This window comes from Pelobates fuscus, chromosome 1, assembly GCF_036172605.1.
Source record: "Pelobates fuscus isolate aPelFus1 chromosome 1, aPelFus1.pri, whole genome shotgun sequence".
Classification (NCBI taxonomy): Eukaryota; Metazoa; Chordata; class Amphibia; order Anura; family Pelobatidae; genus Pelobates; species Pelobates fuscus.
Window position 1 is genome coordinate 259,956,129 of NC_086317.1, and position 19,774 is coordinate 259,975,902.

A 19,774-nucleotide genomic window follows, 5' to 3' on the forward strand; every position below is an offset into this window, starting at 1 on the left:
CCACACCATGCCTTTAATCACATGAACTGCTCTCTGCACATTAACTAATCGTAAAGTAGCAAGCGTTTAAACATGTCATTATTTCACCTCCTAAAGAGTTTATTGTCGTAGTTCCTTACATGCCTTTACCTTAACCGTTCATGTATTATGTTATCCACTAGTCTCATCTCATGGGGCGACTCACACTTGATTTATAACTAGTGGGGGAGCTGCTGATATAAATACACAGTTGATAACGTGCAAAAGAGGCGGCTCTAGACTTTATGAGCCCTTAGGCGAAACTCAAACATGAGGCCCCACTAACAAAAAAGTGTCACATATACACATTGATGCACAGTTTACCTGTGTATGTGCCTGAGAGTGGGTCTGACAGAGAGTATCCTTGTGTGTGAGAATGTATGTCTCTGTGAGCATGCTTGCGTTTTTGTCTGACACTGAAGTGTGTTGTGTGTATGGGGGGTGATGGTGTGAGGGGGGTGATGGTGAGGAGGGGGGGTTGATGTGAGAGTGAGGGGGGGTTGATGTGAGAGAGAAGGGGGTGATGTGAGAGTGAGGGGGGTGATGTGAGAGTGAGAGGGGTGATGTGAGAGTGAGGGGGGTGATGTGAGAGTGAGGGGGGTGATGTGAGAGTGAGGGGGGTGATGTGAGAGTGAGGGGGGTGATGTGAGAGTGAGGGGGGTGATGTGAGAGTGAGGGGGGTGATGTGAGAGTGAGGGGGTGATGTGAGAGTGAGGGGGTTGATGTGAGAGTGAGGGGGTTGATGTGAGAGTGAGGGGGGTTGATGTGAGAGTGAGGGGGGTGATGTGAGAGTGAGGGGGGTGATGTGAGAGTGAGTGATGTGAGAGTGAGGGGGGGTGATGTGAGAGTGAGGGGGGGTGATGTGAGAGTGAGGGGGGCGATGTGATGTGAGAAGGAGGGGGGTGATATGAGAAGGAGGGGGTGATATGAGAAGGAGGGGGGTGAGGCTGAGGGTGGTGAGTCTGAGGGGGGTGAGGCTGAGGGGGTGAGGGAGGGTGATGCGGCTGAGGGTGAGGCTTAGGGTGGTAGTGAGGCTGAGGGTGGTGGTGAGGCTGAGGGTGGTGGGGGGTGCTGAGGCTGGTGGGGTGGTGAGGCTGAGGGTATTGGGGAGGGTGGGGAGGCTGAGGGTTGTGGGGTGCTGAGGGTGGTGAGGAGGGTGGTGAGGCTGAAAGTGGTAGGGAGGCTGAGGGTGGTGATGAGGCTGAGGGTGGTGGGGGGCGAGAGAGCCTACCTTTAGTCCCTGGTGGTCCAGTGGGCTCCCTGGTGGTCCGGTGGCCACTGCTCCCGGTCTGCAGCTCCGCTCAGCTCCGCAGAGCTGCAGACCATGTAATCTCGCGAGACCATCAGAGCGTTGCCGTGGTAACCCGCGGCAACGCTCTGATTGGCCGGTTTTCGCGAGACGCATGGTCTGTAGCTCTGCTCTCTGCGGTGGCTGGCCAGGCAGCCAGGAGGGGCCTCGCACCCGGCGGCATACCGGGCAAGCCGCTGGGCCCCCTCCTGGTGTCAGGGCCTCGGTCAGTGACCGAGGACCTGACACAGTCTGCCCACAGGCGGTTTAGGCGGCTGCGAGGCCCCAGCCAGTGCGAGACCTTAGGCGGCCGCCTAAACCGCCTAATTAGAGTCGCCTCTGACGTGCAAGCTACACCCTAACCATGACAGCCATCTTTCACAACAATGTACTGCTATATACTCATACCCTCAGTGCAACTAGCCATGATATACGCACGTTCAGCCTAGCATGCTCAAATATAACACACTTCTGTCTTAAAAAAAAAAAAAAAGAATGCAGCTTCAGAATTAATATAAATTGTATGCTGTCTAGGAGGTGGGAAGGTCTGGGAGGGAGGGTCTGCTGCTGATTGGCTTGAATGTGTCTGCTGACTGTGAGGTACAGGGTCAAAGTTTACTCAATGATGACGAATAGGGGGTGGACCGAACATCGCATATGTTTGCCGTCCATGGCGAACGCGAACAAGCTATGTTCGCAAGCGAACCGTTCGGGACATCACTATCCAGCATCTCACAATCCCCACAGGAAAGCATTAAGCCAATTCTTTCCAATGGGGCATGCCTAGTGCATATTAGATTCTCCCTTGCACGGGGGTTGGAGGAGGCAGAGCCAGCGCAGAGCCACCTCAGCACTTGAATAAAGGAAGTGCAAAGAGGGATTTTAATTTGTTGCAAGGGGGTGTCACAGGGACACTATAGTTTTGTATTCCTAACACAGAAGTTGTACATAGTTACATAGCTAAAAAAGACTTGCGTCCATCAAGTTCAGCCTCGCTCACGTTTTTGCTGTTGATCCAAAAGAAGGCAATTTAAAAAAAAAAAACCCCAGTCGGAAGCGCTTCCAATTTTGCAACAAATTAGGAAATAACTTCGTCTTGGCCCAAAAAATGGCATTCAGATATCTCATTGGATCAAGCAGTTATTACCCCACTAATTAGAAATTATATCCCTGTATGTTATGTTTTTGCAAGTATTTATCCAACTGCTATTTAAACATCTATACGGACTCTGATAAAACCACCTCTTCAGGCAGAGAATTCCACATCATCGTTCTTACTGTAAAAAAATATTGCCTTACACTAAATTTCCTTTCTTCCAGCATAAATGTGTGACCTTGTGTCTTATGTATAGAATGTTTATTAATAGATTTCCAGATAATGGTTTGTATTGGCCCGTTAAACAATGTTTCTATTTCTTCTTTTCATTTACAAAGTGTGGCTGGGCGTTAGTAGATTATGATTTATTTTGCTAAATCTTTAATTTTATAAAGTTAAAAGAAAAAGTATCTAATTCAAAAAAAAGGTTACTGCAATTATAGGCGAATTTCAGCTTTTCATTCAATGGTGTAAATTCCAGATAAACAAACAATCTAACTTGAAAAAATAAACAGAGAATATGAGAACTCTGAGTTCTCATATTAATGTTTAATGCTTTTCATTAAATCTCCATAGATTTATATTAATTTAATTAGGGCTGTAGGTTTTGTGATACACAGCAAAAAAAAAAAATTTACTTTATATATATATATAATTTTTTTTAGAGGCCTGCTAATCTTCATTTGTCATCTCTTCCACGATTACACCTAAAGTACTAAAAATCTGAAATATTCTTATACAAATCATATGTTGACATAAAAACCCTAAAAAGGTTAGAGAAACTCAGTATCTTGCCCTTTGGTTAATTCCCGCTCAGGTGTCAAAATAGTTTTAGTTAAACTATTTTTATCGTTAGAGTGTTATCGAACCAATTATCCCACACCTGAATACAATACAACTCACCTTTATTCCATTGCAGGCTTATAATCCAAGGAGCTGCTTCACAACATCCTGTAAAATAATTAGTAATGATGACTTCTGGCCAATCCCATGCATCTCATAGATTTAATGACATAGCGTGCAGAAGAGGCAATCTCCGCACTCCTCAAATCAGACACTTTTCATTGAGAAACAATGAATCCAACAATTCACTATGGTAAGCATTAACAATGTTTAGCATTCATTTTCAGAGGTTTTTTTTTAACGAGCCTCTATTTAAAGAGCCTAAAATTGGTTAGCAGGATATGTATATCCATAAATTTCATTTTCCATACCTCAGATCTTTACACTTTTTAGAAAATACACACATTAAAGTGCCCTTATTATGACTGCTGTCCTTATTATTTGCATTCCTAATAAATGTGTCTACATACTGCCATCATTTTACGGCTGGCATCTTGCAGGTAATTTGAAAAAAATCTCATAACAAAAACATAAAATGTAGACAAAAAAAAAAAAAATGATAAGTAATGATTTCAAGTTGAACAGCCCCATTCTGGTTATTGGCACAATATAAAAAAAAACAGCAAACATAATAAATCCCTGTGTTTTACCATTTTATTTTTTTTAAATTATGCAATGTTTTTCTTTTTAACGTACTCTTTATGCCTGGCTGTCCTGGCATACTATACAAAATTATTTCAACCCACACAGTTGCAACGTGCAAGCTCACCAATATGCACAAGCAGGCCAGTAGCATCTTGTGCTAATGATGAAACCTTGGGAAATAGAAATGCTGCAGAGACTATATTATTATTATTATTTTTTTTAATTGACACCAACTGCAGCACTTCAATAGTATTAACTGGGGAGAGTGGATAAGGAACTGTTACTCTAAGGAAGCGGCAGTTCAACTTTAAAGGAACAACAGAAGTACCATAACCACTACAACATGCTTTTAAAAAGGTCTGACTTCTTACCATGGGACAGCTAGGCGCCTCTCCCACCACCATTACAGCTCAGGTGCTTCTGTTCTCTTAAGTTAGGCCCAGCAGTATTGGCTGCCAGCATCAGCTGATCCTCTGAGCCAATAAACCCTCGCGGCACCATAGCGACTACCGCACGCTGTAGTGGTTAGGGTGCTGTTATTGTTTCTTTAAAGGCAGTCAAATGGTGTTGTGTGTTTTGTTTTTATTCTACTTTAAAAAGTTGTGACAGATGAATGAAAAAAAAAAAGCAGAAATAACAGATTGCAATTATTCCGCTTCTTTGACTGATTTCACGTTAATGCATCATCTCCATGTCCCTGTAGAGAGAAGACACCTTATTCTGCAGCACATAATTTAATAATTAAATATAACCATTACTTTTGGAAAGATTAAAATAGAATGCTATATAGTGAAAATGATATTAAAAAAGGATCATGCCCTATAATTTGGCACCAACAATTACATAGGTGCTTAACACATTGGTAAACCATATAAACTACACATCTTTGAGTTTTGTAATTTATAGACCACAGAAAAAGTAGGAGAAATGTATATTAACCGATAAACTCACTCTGTAAGATACATATTTTTGTTTTAACAGAGGAAATCAGAGCCAGATATATTTCATTAAACTTGAAGATCACAACAGAAAGGACATTCCAAAAAGTTTTTAGCATTCCTTTTCCTTTTTAAATTGGTAGATCAGTCAGCCATAATCCTTTACAGCTGTAAATGTTGGTTAGGAGGAGGAACAAAAAAAAAAAAAAAAAAAAAAAAGTCAAATCCACAAACTATATTTCAGTGAGTTAAAAATTTGCAGAGTTTGAAGGAATGACTTAAGAAGCAATATCATCATATGTTTGGTTCCAGTCAAGTGTTTGGGAGAAAATCAGACTCTGTATTAATCCTCCTGTAAGAGTTCCTCAATCTCTTTGTCCCAATTCTCATCTTTAATTTTGTCAGCATCTGACACAACTTCATATTCCTGAACGACTTGCTGCAATTCCTTAATCCAATCTTCAGATTCTTCTATTTAAAATAAAATTGGAGGAAAATTATAAAGTCACAAGAAGATTCCTGTTCGTTCAGTAAAACAGAGCAATATAATTTATTGTCTATGTACAAAAACACATTTAAAATGTTGAACAGTAGCAGCACATATTTTCAACACTACCCACAGCACTTCCCTATATATTCTGAAAATTAAATGGCAGCCACTACTTATTATGGCCTTACTCCTTGTTTGTGAATAAAGGCGTTATGATGCCATGCAAAAATGTTGCGCACAGGAAAAAAGGCAAAATGCAAACTGGTTAGTGGTGAAGGGAAATGTATGGGTGTGGACGAAAATAATGCAGGAAAGGATAGTGAAGGAGCACACTGTAGTCGGTGTGATGCCAGGTGCTCTCCACGGCATCCCATGTAAGCAGATAAAAGGTTTGTGAATGATTTGATACTAACATGGGTCTCTTGGGCACCTCCTGTCTGGCCTTTTCTTCTAATATATCTCAAGCAGAACTATCACACTTTCCTATGGTGATTGGCCCTTAACGGGACTCTATAGGCACCTAGACAAATTCAGCTCATTGAAGTGGTCGAGGTGCAGTATACCAGCACCCTTAACCCTGCAAAGGTAATTATTGCAGTTTTTAAAAAAAAATTATTTATGGTTTTATAAACTGCCATAATTACTTTTATGGGTAACTCCTCTAGTGGCTGTCTACCAGACAGCCACTAGAGGGACTTCCGGATCTTCGGCGACTTTTGGTAACCTGACGCTGGACGTCCTCAGGCAATCCATAAGGACTTCCAGCGTAATTGGAATCCTCATAGGAATCCCCATAGGAATCCCCATCCCCATAGAAATCCTATGGGGAAATCCTAATGCGAGCGCTGCTATTGCCGCACATGTGCATTAAAAGGAGAGAAGGCGGACCCGAGCCGAGCGCCGAGGAGAGAAGGCGGACCTGAGACAGCGCCAAGGGACAGCGGCGCTGGACCCAGGTAAGTGACAGAAGGTGTTTTTAACTACATCTGCACTGCAGGAGGAAGATAGGGTGCCAGGAAAACAAGTTTATTTTCCTGGCACTATAGTTTCCCTTTAAGACTTTTACTGTATTGTATTAAAGACACACCACTCCTAACTCCACTACTGTGCGCAGTCTTAGATGCAAGTACATTAAGTAAATGATTTGGTCCTACAGTAGCTTAAAACTTCTTGAAGGTTTAAACAATTTTAATAATTACCGTCAGCTGCATCAACTTCATCTTTTTTGTCAAGAACAAGTTGTTCCATTTCTTTTCTTAGATCCTCTTGGTTTAGATTGCACGTGTCAAAGGCTTCACTCACAAATTCTGAAACTTCAGGGCTTGTGGAAATCTCCTCCTCCTCCTGAAAACAAAATAAAATAGACATAATGTAACAACGTAAAGAAACGGGGCAGTTCTTGAGAACTGTATTTTGAAAACATATGGGAGAAATTGACAGATATCCTGTGCTACCAAATAAGAAGCATCAAAAGCAGACAAGCATCAATAGAGCAAGCATGCACATAAACAAAGCTAAGACTAAAAAGGTACTAGGGGAACAAAGAAAAAAAAAATGTTATTACCTCTTGGGATTTGAGCTGTGAATTGATAGCTACTGGTGGAGTCTTTGGTCGTACAGTTTCTAGGCAGGATTGAAATAGAGTATGTTAGTGCCATTAAAGAAAGAAAAAAAAAAAAAAGGCTGACAAATTTTCTATAAACCTCAGGTACAATACATGGAGTGGAGACTGCAAAACATGCTATTATCAGTAAGAAAATGTTTTTCATTAAATTTCCATACATTTATATTAATTTAATTAGGGCTGTATGATTTGGGATACAGAGAGAAAAAAAATTTATATATATATATATATATATATATATATATATATATACACATATATATATATATATATATATATATATATATATATATATTATAGGCCTGCTAATCTTCATTTGTCATCTCTTCCATGATAACACCTAAAGTACTAAAAATCTGAAATATTCTTATACAAATAATATGTTGACATAAAAACCCTAAAAGTGCTGCCTAAAACAAAAACCATAAACACATACTCATTATTATGCTATTTTTTTCGTTACAAATTTCATCCTAAGTATATAGACAGATTTGGGTAGTGTGAAACCTCACTAAGGGGTTATTCCAACTTTTTGTAATATTATATTTTTGGTTTCACAATGCCCTATTGATTCCCTCTGTTTTAATAAATAAAAACCTGTAAGAAAAGACCTAAAACATAACTTGAATCCAGTGTCGCGCCAAGTTCTCCCAGGTCCATTCTATGCCTACTCTGTCATCACCATGTGTTATCTTTCAGGATCCAAGATCCAATCAAATGAGGGGAGGGAAGACTGCATGGTGAGAGGGCTTAGGAGTGTTATATAAGTGAAGCTGAGAAGAGTGTGCTGAATGGAGAGGAGGAGGAGGTGGGTGGTGGTGGTGGTGGGTGTCAAGGGCTACACTGAAAGAGAACTGACAGTGTATGTGAAGGGAAAAAGGGCTGCACAGAGAGACAGATAGCTGTCAACATGACACTACAGTATGTGAAGGGGGCAGCATGAAGTGACAGAGCTGTCAACTTGTAACAAAAGTATGTGAGAAGGGGGAAAACAGAGAGCTGTCTGTATATTTGAAGGGGTGGAGGTGCACAGAGGAACAGCAGACAACCTGACACTAAAGTATGTGAAGGGGAGGTGGGCTGTACAGACAGAGAGCAGTCAGCCTGACTCTAATGTATGATAGGGGTGGAGAGAGGGACTTCACTTGCAGACTACCTGCAAGTGAAGAACCACATTACATCTGTTGGCAGAGTGCAGTGCATATGTACGGAATTGATATAGGGAATCCAGAATAGAGTTCCCCGCTGCCAAAATCACATGCGCTGGGTGTACAACTAGCCACCAGCACAAAAGCTCAAGTGTTTCTGTATGTGCTCTGTTTTACATAGAAACACTGTAAATATAGGCTCCTACCACCAGGACCACTTTAAAAAGCAGACGTGGTTACGATAGTTGAAGTATACCTTTATTTTATGTGAATTCGAAAAATCTTTGTATCCATTATTAAGCACACTCCGCCGTGCCAACAAATAAAGCACACAGAGGCTCGTAGATGGTTTATGACTATTACAGTTTAGTATAATAATATTACACTGTTAAAAGAGACATATGACTAGTTCATAAACACTAAATGTGATTATTAAAACCCTTTGCTACGGGGCACATGGAGAAGATGCAATATCATATGTACCTTCCAAATCAGCTTCATTCTGCCGTCCATTGGTTTTGTCAGACTTTCCTGCAGATTGCTGGGCTGCAAGAGCTGTCAGCTGAGCAGACTGCTTAATCAGAGAAACTCTGTAAAAATAGTTCCTCCAGAAGACATCTTCTTTTACCCTAAAATGTATAGATAATATGTGCCCGCTATTTTTATAATACACACATATCTATAACTATCTTTACATAAAAAAATTAAAGTAACAATAAAAATAAATAAAACATAATAATAATAATAATAAAGCAAATAAGGATAATTTTTTTAAAATGTATTAGGCTGATGCAGATTTATATGCATGTACCCATCTCTCCCATCTCTAGTTGATATCGAGGACCAATGATGTTTCATACCACCATCACACACCAAAAAAAAAAAAAATGCATCTGTCAGTATTTTCTGTATACTCCTTTAAATATGTGGGACGTTTCATTTTATATAGGATATTTAAAAACTGGGCTAATTTGATAGAATTATACCAGAAATGGAAATATTAAAACTACATTGTAACGGTCAATTGTATAAGCATTGCTTGTCAGTTTTCCTGGTACAATAAATAATTGACCTTGGAATGGAAATCATGCAGATCGCATTTCAATAAATAAATTTAAAAAAACATTTTTAAAGTGTACAAATTACATTTTCAACTGAAATGAGACAGTATGTTGGGGAAAATGTAACACATCATGAGCCATAGAATACAACAGTTAAAACTCACAATTTTGGAACAAGGTCAAATCTCATTCGATTAAGGAGCTCATCCTCTTGCAACATAACAAGAGCAACAGGGTACATCTGTTCAAAATCAAAATTAAAATGGACGCCAGCAGGTGGGTCTCTGAGAAAGTTTCGACGGTCCTTTAATTTAAAAAAAAAAAAAAAAAAAAGCATGGCACTGTTAAATAATCTGTCTATACCATAACCCATTATTTTCTGTGAGTTACCCTTAGCAACTGAAAATAGCAAAAATAAGTAGTTAATCAGCTACCTAGTCAGCACACAATGCATGCTGATAGTCAATTCAAATGCAATTTATGGATCAATGATTGACAGGTGGAGCTACCTGGATAAAACAGAGACTGAATTAAAAGCAGAGACTGCAGAGACACATTATAACATCTTTTATAAGAATTGGTTATGGTGCATAGAGTGTCCCTTTAAATACCATGCCAGTTTAATGGAACACTGTAGGGTCAGGAATACAAACTTGTATTCCTGACTATATAGTGTTAAAAATGCAGTTTATGCCCCTGATCCCCCCCGCCGCTTGCCCCTTCCTTAAAAATTGTTAAAACATACTTTTATTCCAATGCTGTGTGTGTCTGCCAGTGCTGGTCCTACCCCCAATCTGTCTCCTTGGCTGACATCAGAATTGATCTCCAATCACAATGCCATAGAAAAGATGATCAAATAGATGATTTCAGCCAAGGAGGTGGGGCAGGGGGTGGAGCCAAATGCCACTCTGGCCAATCAGCATCTTCTCATAGAGATGCATTTAATCAATGCATCTCGAATGAGAAAGTACAGCGTTTCCATGTAGTGCGTGAAGATGCTGAACGTACGGAAGCACCTCTTTTGGCAATGTCTGAGTGACTGGCTTGGGCCTTGGGGAGCAATGCAAATACTACAGGGACGGACTACACTCACCAGAAAAACTACATTAGGATGTAGTTGTTCTTTTGACTATAGTGTCCCTTTAAAAACTGTAATATTGATATTTTGATATGCATTGAAGGAGCTATGCAATTGGTATCTTGTCTCCCTAATTTATGCTGTTTATGTCTGCACATATTTAAAAAAAAGGTTGCATCTATAGGCTCAATCCCCATTATTATACAATACATTAACTTAAACACTATAGGCACCAGAACCACTACCGCTTAACACTGAACAGTCCCCATAGAGAAGCACTGACTCAATGCATCTCCATAAGGAGATGCTGATTGCCGCATTGTGGCAATTTGCCATGCATGTGTACTAGTCTCACAATAGGGAAGCACTGGACTGTCTGAGATCATCAGGACTGATTATTTCATCCAGCAGAAGTGGTTTAGCACACGGAGATCAGCACTCCGGGCGAAGTAAGGCAAATAAAACCATTGCCTCCTCCACTGCATTTTGGAACCTGACTATCTATAGCGACAGAATAACATTTTTGTATTCATAACACTATAGTGTTTCTTTAATGGAAGTCTAATCCAAGCAAAATATGGGATACATGATCAAATTTAAACCCATAAATGTTATGCCATAGGCACCTGCCTTACGTGTTATTGTAAAGAGTATACTGAAACGTAAGAAAGTCAGATAGCTGTCTAAATCCTCAATCTCTACGATGCAAATCAGTGTCACTATGGCAAAAGGGATTTACTGAGGCCTAGCATTTAAATCCAATCCAATGAAATGTCAAATTAATTTACGATGTAATCTTACTGCTGACAAGGCCAGGATTTGTTGCTGAATGGTTTCCTCTTCACTATAGCCAACCCATGGAGGTACTGCTGCTTCTAAAGAATACATAGATACAATGTCTGGTTAATTACAAAAACATTCCTTTTATCAAACATGACACCATGAAGACTGATTCATTAAATACAGGCACAATTACATCTCAATATAATTAACAAGATACATGAAATCTGTTTATGCAAGCAGATATTTGCATTTTAGGAGGACTGTGATTCTCATTGTGTTGCTTTTATACATACCTAGGTATTTCCACCAGAATGGAAAAGAAGGAAGATCATTTTTATTAAATTTGTGGAAAATGTATGAAGCAATACTAATTCCCTCCCATCTACCTACTCTGAAAGTTCATGTTTCCACAAGTCTCACAGAAAGCCATGCTGAATAAGCAAATAAAGAATATTACAATATGCAATCCACATTTAAGCAGACTCCCTTAGCAATGACATGTTTTTTAAAAACACTGCTTTACACACCAATAATCGAAATGGACCAAAAAGACCAACAATGGTGTGACTCCGGTATAATGCCATTTAGATAAGTGATCATCTTCTAAAAGAGGACATGTAAAAATTATACTACAACTCAAAGAAAATTTTCCTGTGCCCACACTGTAAAAGAGCATCATAACTGATTAAGTCAGTGTCTGGTGTGTGCAGAGCCAGAGAAAGTTGCAAAGCCTGGGAAAGAATAACAAACTGGAGTATACTATATTTGGTGTGTCCCCTCCTTACACATTTTATATTTTATTTTAAAACATCACCTATATGTTGCTTCAAAAAGTCTGCTCTTATCTGCCTGAGCCATTAACAAATCAGTAGTGACAGAAGGTACATTATACATACTTAAATTTTGCCTTTTTTTTTTTTTTTTACAACTAACTTGATATTGCTTTTGTTATTTTAGCCATAATAGCTGCTTTTTACGATTGGCTTGTTTCAGAGCACATTTAAAGGGATTCTATAGTGCCAGGAAGACAAAGCTGTTTTCCTGGAACTATAGAATCCTACAGTTCCCTCCCGCAGCCCTGAAGGAGTTAAAACCCCTTCAGTGACTTACCTCAATCCAGCGCCGATGTCCCCATCAATGCGGAGTCATGTTCTGCCCACACTCCGCGCTTGCATTAGGATTTCCACATAGGAAAGCATAATTCAATGCTTTTCCATGGGGAAACAAATCTGACGCTGGAAGTCCTCATGCAGAGCTTGAGGATGTCCAGCATCAGATACCGGACCAAAAGGTCTGTTTTAATTCAGGAATTTGCTCTAGTAGCTGTCTGGTAGACAGCCACTAGAGGTGGAGTTAACCCTCAGAGGTAATTACTGCAGTTTCTCATTACCACTGTAGGGTTAAGGGACATTGCACCCAGACCACTTCAATAAGCTGAAGTGGTCTGGGTGTCTACAGTGTCCCTTTAGTACATTTCAGTGAGAAGATTGCAACTTGAACAGTCAAAGTGAAAGGGCAACATAAAACTTCACAAATATAAATTTCTAACTATGAATATTTACCTGTTTTCTTTAAATTTTTTTCATTGACAAATTTGTTCTGCTCCTTTTGAAAATCACCAATGATTGACTAAAAACAAAAAGACAAGAATTTAGGAGCAGAATTCCTAAGCTGCTAGTATTGTTATACAAAACATATGACAATTGTTTTTCAAGCGGATCTCCGAATATCAGCAAAGAACAATGGACATATTACCCCACAGATATGAAAACCCAACAGCAAGGCTAAACATCAAGTTAAACCTGTTAAAAGGTGACTCTTAGAATCGCAACAACTTCGATCATTGTAAATGTTATCATGAAGAGTACCATTCACCCCTTCTCCCTGTATCTAACACAGGAATTAGGTTGTTTTCACTCTGAAACTGTAAATAGGGCTGTGTGTAAACAGTTTTAAAAATGGTTAACAGTTTAGAAAGCAGCTGAAATAAATAATTTATTCCATAAATCACAACTGGGTAGGAGTTTATGAGATAAAAAAAAAAAAAAAATTCTCAAAGATCACAATACAAGGTTTGAGAGGTCTGCTTGAATTTGCAGACAGACATTCTTCCTCAGAGATTTTAAAGTAGAGCAATATTTTCTTTTTTACACAATGTAAAAAGTTGTGTGTATTTCCCTATTGTTTTAGATTAACCAAAAGGAGAGATCCTCCTTTATTTCAACTTTTACTTTCTAATAAAATGTTTATTTCAATTGCTGCATTAATTTACTTGACAATTACTGTATAACAAGCATCAAAGCACAAAAAATGCAAGATTAATTGTTTAGAGAGGCAGATACAAATTTACTATTTTTATATGTGGTTACATGAAATGTATCAGTCTTTATACACACACCCAATACTTGTAAACTACAATTCTAACAATACTTAGTTAGGCTTCACATTTCTAACAATACATTTTAAACAGAATAAATCAATAATTTATTTTATACATAATTTCACAGAATTCGTAAAACATTTGATAAAAATAATCAACCCAATAAAGAGAAATAAAAGATATTAACATGTCATTTTACTCCAACGCACCCTCCCAAGAGAAAAGAACATACCTTGTCAATAATACCATCAATTTTGCCTTCTTCAACTGACTTCTTGATAGTATGGGCAGTTTCAGTTACGGATTCTGTTATCTTTTTTGTAGCAACTGATGCAAAACTCATAAGATAACCTTTACAGATAAGAACAAAACAGGTTGTTAAGATTGCGTTTTAAAAACAACTGCTGCATATTGCATTAAACCATATAATTATTTTAATATACGAGGACACCGATAAGCAAAGGTAGATTCACAACTTTTGCAGATCTAAACTTCCTTGAGGCACTGCGAATTTAAAAGGATACTCCAACCACCATGACAACTTTAGTGATTGGAAGTGCTGATGGTGGTAGGAGAATTTACGTGCAGTGTTTCAGCGTGAAACACTGCACATACGGAGTTTTCTGCACTTGTGTGCTGGAGGATAGTTGCATCCCAGCACACATGACATTGGCAGCCTAGAACTCTGTTCCGGGATGCCTATGTAAACTATGTGCATAAAAATTATTAAAAAATATATGTATATGTTTATTGCATGCTGACAAAAGATGGGGGAAGGAACTTTGCAGACACAGGATTTCAGGTAAGTAAAAGATCTTTTTTTTGACGGTTATTCTGCAAATCCTACAACAGTGGAGGATCTTTCTTTGGGAATGCAAATTATATCATATATATTCCTTTTCCCATCTTCATTTTCATCAAGAGGAACCCAAAATCTCTCAGTGTACAACAATGAGCAGAAAAATCAAAGAGTTATTCATATTAAAAGGGAAATTTTAGAGTAAGAATTAACCCCTATTTGTAATGCATTATAAAATGCAAAGCTTCCCTCATTGTAGAGTTTGTTCTTGCTCAGGGAAGATTTTGTAACTATTGACACTTTAGGAACAAATCTAGCACAATAATAACCTTTAAAGGTACTTATTTGGAACAAAAACACTTCTTTCTAAATAAACAAACAAACCTCTACGGACTCTCAGCAGTTGCATGCAATCATATTACACAAGCTAATGTAAATTGTATTCTGTGTGCAGCAGGCGCACAAGGCCAAGCACTGTCAGCCAGCACAAGGCCAAGCACTGTCAGCCAGCACACGCCATGCAGTCAGGATGTGACACTCACTGCCCAGCCCCTTGGCTTGTCTCAGCAGGACATCCTCCGTCTCTTCTTGCTGGGGTTCGTGCGGCTCTCCTTCGCCTCCCTGCTCTATGCCGGCTTGTCCATGCTGGGTGTCTGCAGGCTGCTCCCCCTCTCTGCCCGGCTCCTTCTCCTCTGCACTGGTGGTGGTCGGTTCAGGGTCCAGCCCCAGCCAGCTGCCTAGACCTCGAAACATGGTGAACAGTTACCCAAAAGTAGTGAGCGGCCGCCTTGATGCCCGCAGCTCCTGGCACCCCTGCCACCCGGATGGCCTACTGCTGCTGCTGTTGTTGTTGTTGTTGTTATTCTCGTCGTTCGTGGTGCCAACAGTGAGGACTTCCTGGTCCGGGCGGTGACGTGAGCAGATGATCCCGTGTCCAACCAGAACCCGTTCCAAGCGCTCTAAATGCCACGCCCCCTGCCTGTCAACCGACCAATCGGCGCCTGGCTACTGCCGTTATACCCATAGACATACCTGCTACTTCAGCAGATAGGAAAAGAGTTCTACACAACAAAGCGAGCAACGCATCTTACAACTCTCTGTGCACCTCAGACACATACATATTACATTCATAAGAGGTTTCCCTGTCGGACAAATGAAAGTACTCCACTTAACTGATCAGTATCGTAAGACCCCATTTTTAAAAAGCTGTAATTTCTGAGTGCTTACTCTAGTACTTAGAACTCTAGCAGGAGCTGGTCATTGGGTTGGAGCTCACGTGATCAGGGAAGGCTTGTTGTCACGTTATCGACAGGCACGTGACCTCCTTGTTTACTAATACTCTGTCCAGGTCCACGAGCCTGCTGACAGCTGCACTCAGGGTGATTCACTAACATTGCTGGGAATCTACAGAGAATTCCACGTTTAACAGCAAAATACCTGAACTGGGGAAAAAAATATATATATCTAACATCTTACTTTAGTGAATAATCCGGACAGTGTATTCTTTATGTCCTGAATTTAACTGTTGTAAGGGTAAAGCCATGGAACTGAGAAGGTAGCAGAGGTTTATTCACTAATTAATTTAAATCACATGGCAATATTTAGGCTGAAATAGCCCAGATGTGACTATAGCTGAACTGAAGAATGTTGCCTAAATTTTGTCATTCAGGTTTAGCTAACATGAAGATATTTCTTGAATTTAGTCTTAAATTTTAACAATTTGTAGAGACTAAAAATCTGAATTGCAAAATTAAGGCTACAGCTGAGGTACAGAATCTTTCCAAATTAGCTGTTTTGCCTTAATGTTACCATTTGGATTTTATTAGCTACAATTCAGAATTTAGTGAACAGCTCTGCTTGAGAACACATTAAATCTCTGATTGAAGGGACTCTCTAGTCACCTAGATCACTACATGTCAAAGAAGTGGTCTTGGTGCAATGTTCCTGTCCTTGCAATATAAATGATGACAGCTACAAAAGGCGCTTGTGTGGCACTGAAAGTAAAACTCTGTCTCGTGACATGGAAGCCCCCACAGGAAACCATTGACATCATGCATTCCTATGGGATAGATTGAATGTGAATTAAGCATTGCTGTACAACAATTGGTTAAGAAATTATATGTTTTTAGCACAACAGTGTTTTTGGTAGGTGTTTTTCGGTCACGATAGAACGAATGCAGAAGGTCCTACTTTCCCATTAGTGATGTCAATTCTGCCTGTACTTCAACTGAATTCATTGTGTAAGAGCATCATCCAAATGTGGACACAATTGACATATCCATTGCTGTAGACCTTCCCCTTTACATATAGAGGCTAGACTGGGGATGCTGTTGACAAGGCATTAATCAAGCATAGCCTAATCAGTTCAATTTGACTGTCTTTAGATTGTTAGAAAGACACCATGTCTGCTATGTTTTTTTCAAAAAACAATTGAAGAAAAAAAATCCCTGACATCACTCACTACCTATGAATGGCATGACTTGTACAGACAGTTTATCACTGTATGAATAACAATGCACTTGTTATAGGCTTCTAATTATTACTTGTAACAATAACATTGTTATAATCATGCATGTGTAATTGCAGCTAATCAACATTTAATCATTTCCTAACCACTTTAATTTTGTGTCACAAATTGTATAAACACTGTAAATAAATAATGAATGTAGTAAAAGGCAATTAGGAGGTAGGAAGATATTGACATTCCAGTTATAAGGAAATTTCAAACCCTTAAAACTCTTCAACCTGCTGAAATACTTTAGGGGTTATCTCCATGTCTGAAGAAAAATCAGCACTTTTAGGACGTTATGGCAATTTGGATACATTCTCTGGTAGTCAAGCTCACCGCCAAGATGGCTTACTAATTTACTCCACTTCAATGATTGATCAAGCAGAAGGTAAATATTAGACAATATGAGATCACTCTATTGGGCAATTGTCTTAGACTGGAAGCACAGAGGGCGTCCACATTGCAATATAAGAGTAAAAGCAATCAAGATACCTGGGGACGCCTGGCACCATAACCACTTAATCATTATGTAGTTATGGTGCCTAGAATGTCACTGTAAGAATAAGTTATGTCTTTCACATTTTAATTTCTTGGAAGAAAGTTGGGTGAGAGCCGTGTTGACTGCCAGAGGATCAACCTAAAATCAATATTTATTAAATGTTTAAACCCCTTGAAAGTAAGATGGTGCCGTGACAGTCCTGCCCCATAACAACTTCAATGAGGTAAAATTGTTATGATGGTGGAAGTGTTCCTTCAGTTACAGTAAAATTAAATATGGAGATGGATGGGTTAGGACTGGGTTAAGTGAAATTTAACATAAAAGCAAAGTCAGGTCATCGTATGTTTTAGATATAAAAGCCAAGTTGTTTACGTATACTTTTGTCACACTCCACGTCCTCACACTGGTGAGAACACAATTGTGTTTGGGGAGTGAAATACTTAAAAGTTGTAATATGCAGTTTCCTTTCACCTGTACGGTCAGTCATTTTTACTCTGCTGGGTTATTCCTGTCAAGTTGACTAGAGCTTCTCTTGCAACTGGCTTCTTAAAGCAGGAAAGAAATTATAATCTACCCAATGTATATAATTCTCCCTTTCTGCAATAATAAGGAATACACCTTTTATCATTTCTCAATTCCATTCTCTCTTCTTTTGTTTTTAAGTAGATCTCATCAGCTTCTCTGGGATACAGAAGTAGTACAGGGTATTTTACACTTTGGGCAGGTTTAACATAGTTGTGGTTATTTATTACGGATCTTAATTTATTTTTTATTTTTTTTAACCTGTCCCTTCTTTGTCCAGTTACAACAGCAGTGGCTGATAATTTTGCACAGTTTCTATTTTGATACCATTTTTTTTTGTTTGCTGTATTCACTAGAGCAGGTTATTGTATCCTAGTGAAGTATACACATAATATCTTTCCTACTTTCATGGACGGGGATAGAGACATAACTAACAATTAGTTGCAATACAGCATTTAGAGGATTATAGATTTAAGAGGGCAGCTATTTTATGACTATTTTTATTTGTGGAACCTCGAACGGTCCCTTATCCGAACAATTCAGTAGCTGAAAATTTTTTTAGAGAGAGAGAGGGAAAAAAAAAAAAAACGGTACCCGAACAAACATGTCACAAACTGTTGTGGACAGAATATTAGCTAAAGTAAAATGCCTATTTACTCCATTTAGTTAGAATCAGTATTATTCAATAAATTACTAAAATGACCACTAGATGTCACTCAGGAGTACCCCACCCATCGACTAAACACTCATTTTCAAGATGGCGCTGGAATCCAGGGGAGAACTTCATGACGACAGTAATGATGGCACACCCAGTAGGACGTGCTTTGAATAAAACACTTAACCAATTATTAATGTATTATTTCATTTCATGTTATCTCTGACAATGCTTATGATGTAATTTTGCTTTATAAGGGGCATGCCACCCCCTCTAATAAACATTCCTCAAGTTCTTTATTAACCTGAAACTTGTGTCTGGTGTGAATTACTTCAGGGAGCGTGCACGCACTGTTTCTTTAATTTGGCCAGGGGCAGATACATAAAATAATAAATTTATTGATTTCCACTTCACAAACATGTTCAAACTTATAATGCCATGTCTCACTTTATTCAAATTTTAAATGCCAGAAGAACAGTTCGCTTTCCACTTACACCATTAATTCTCATCATTACAGGTAAAGTAAAGTTACATTTTCATTTACTGCACATTGTGTTTATTATTTTACTTCTATTTGATTTTATGCATGTAAGGCATTAAACTGTAAAATTTGTGTTAAAATGCTGTAGTTTTGGGGATCTGGAATAGATTAATCAAATTTACATTAATTCTGATGGAAAATGTTGATTCCGTTTTTGAACAAATTGGAACTCGAACAGCCTTCTGGAACGTTTGAGTTCCGAGGTTCCACTGTATCTCATGTATTTCTCGTCTCTACATTGAGAATAAATCAATTTAATACAAATTAGCAATAAAAGTTACATTTTAATATTTTTGTATTTTGCCAATATCTTTAATTTCCATTTATGGATTCCTAAAGCAATTCCTGGATAATGCTTTTAGCCATATTTTATAGGTCCACTTATCTTTACTGATATCAGTGATTTCTGTGGTATTCAAATCTTTGTGTATTATATTACAATATCCCCCTCTCATTTCAGTAAAGGGTCAACATACTTTTAATTAAAAGACCAGTTTGGGCACCATAAGAACTTCATCAAAATAAAGTTGTTAAAGTGCCAGGGTGTCTGGTGCAGGCTCACCTTTAGGGGTTAAACTGTTCACCCCAAAATTTGTGCTCCAGTGCCAGTATCACTCCGTCCCACGTCCTTCCACTATCTGAAATCTTACATGGAAGGCTTGGGCAGCATTTGGTAGGGGCACCGCTGATTGGCTTAGAGTGGTCAGTTGAGGCATTAAGCCAATCAGTAGCTCCACATCGTAAATACATACCACCAGCTTCCATCAGGTCCAATTCTTATGTTACCACGGTAGCCTGAATTTATTTAGGCATGGCAACTTGCTTGAAAAGTGGTCAAACATTTTGGAATGTTTCCA

The 19,774-nt window shown here is 38.9% G+C and overlaps 1 protein-coding gene across 1 annotated transcript; it reads right to left on the reverse strand.

The window, feature by feature from the left end:
* Window positions 1-3,884: 3,884 nt before the first annotated feature.
* On the reverse strand, window positions 3,885-15,118 carry SYAP1 (synapse associated protein 1). Its single transcript, XM_063456789.1, has 9 exons — window positions 14,734-15,118; window positions 13,625-13,743; window positions 12,575-12,641; window positions 11,031-11,104; window positions 9,316-9,455; window positions 8,574-8,719; window positions 6,883-6,941; window positions 6,518-6,662; window positions 3,885-5,299 (listed from the first exon to the last, which is right to left on the reverse strand). The coding sequence occupies exons 1-9, from the start codon at window positions 14,942-14,944 to the stop codon at window positions 5,172-5,174; spliced, it is 1,089 nt and encodes a 362-aa protein (XP_063312859.1). The 5' UTR covers window positions 14,945-15,118; the 3' UTR covers window positions 3,885-5,171.
* Window positions 15,119-19,774: the final 4,656 nt, after the last annotated feature.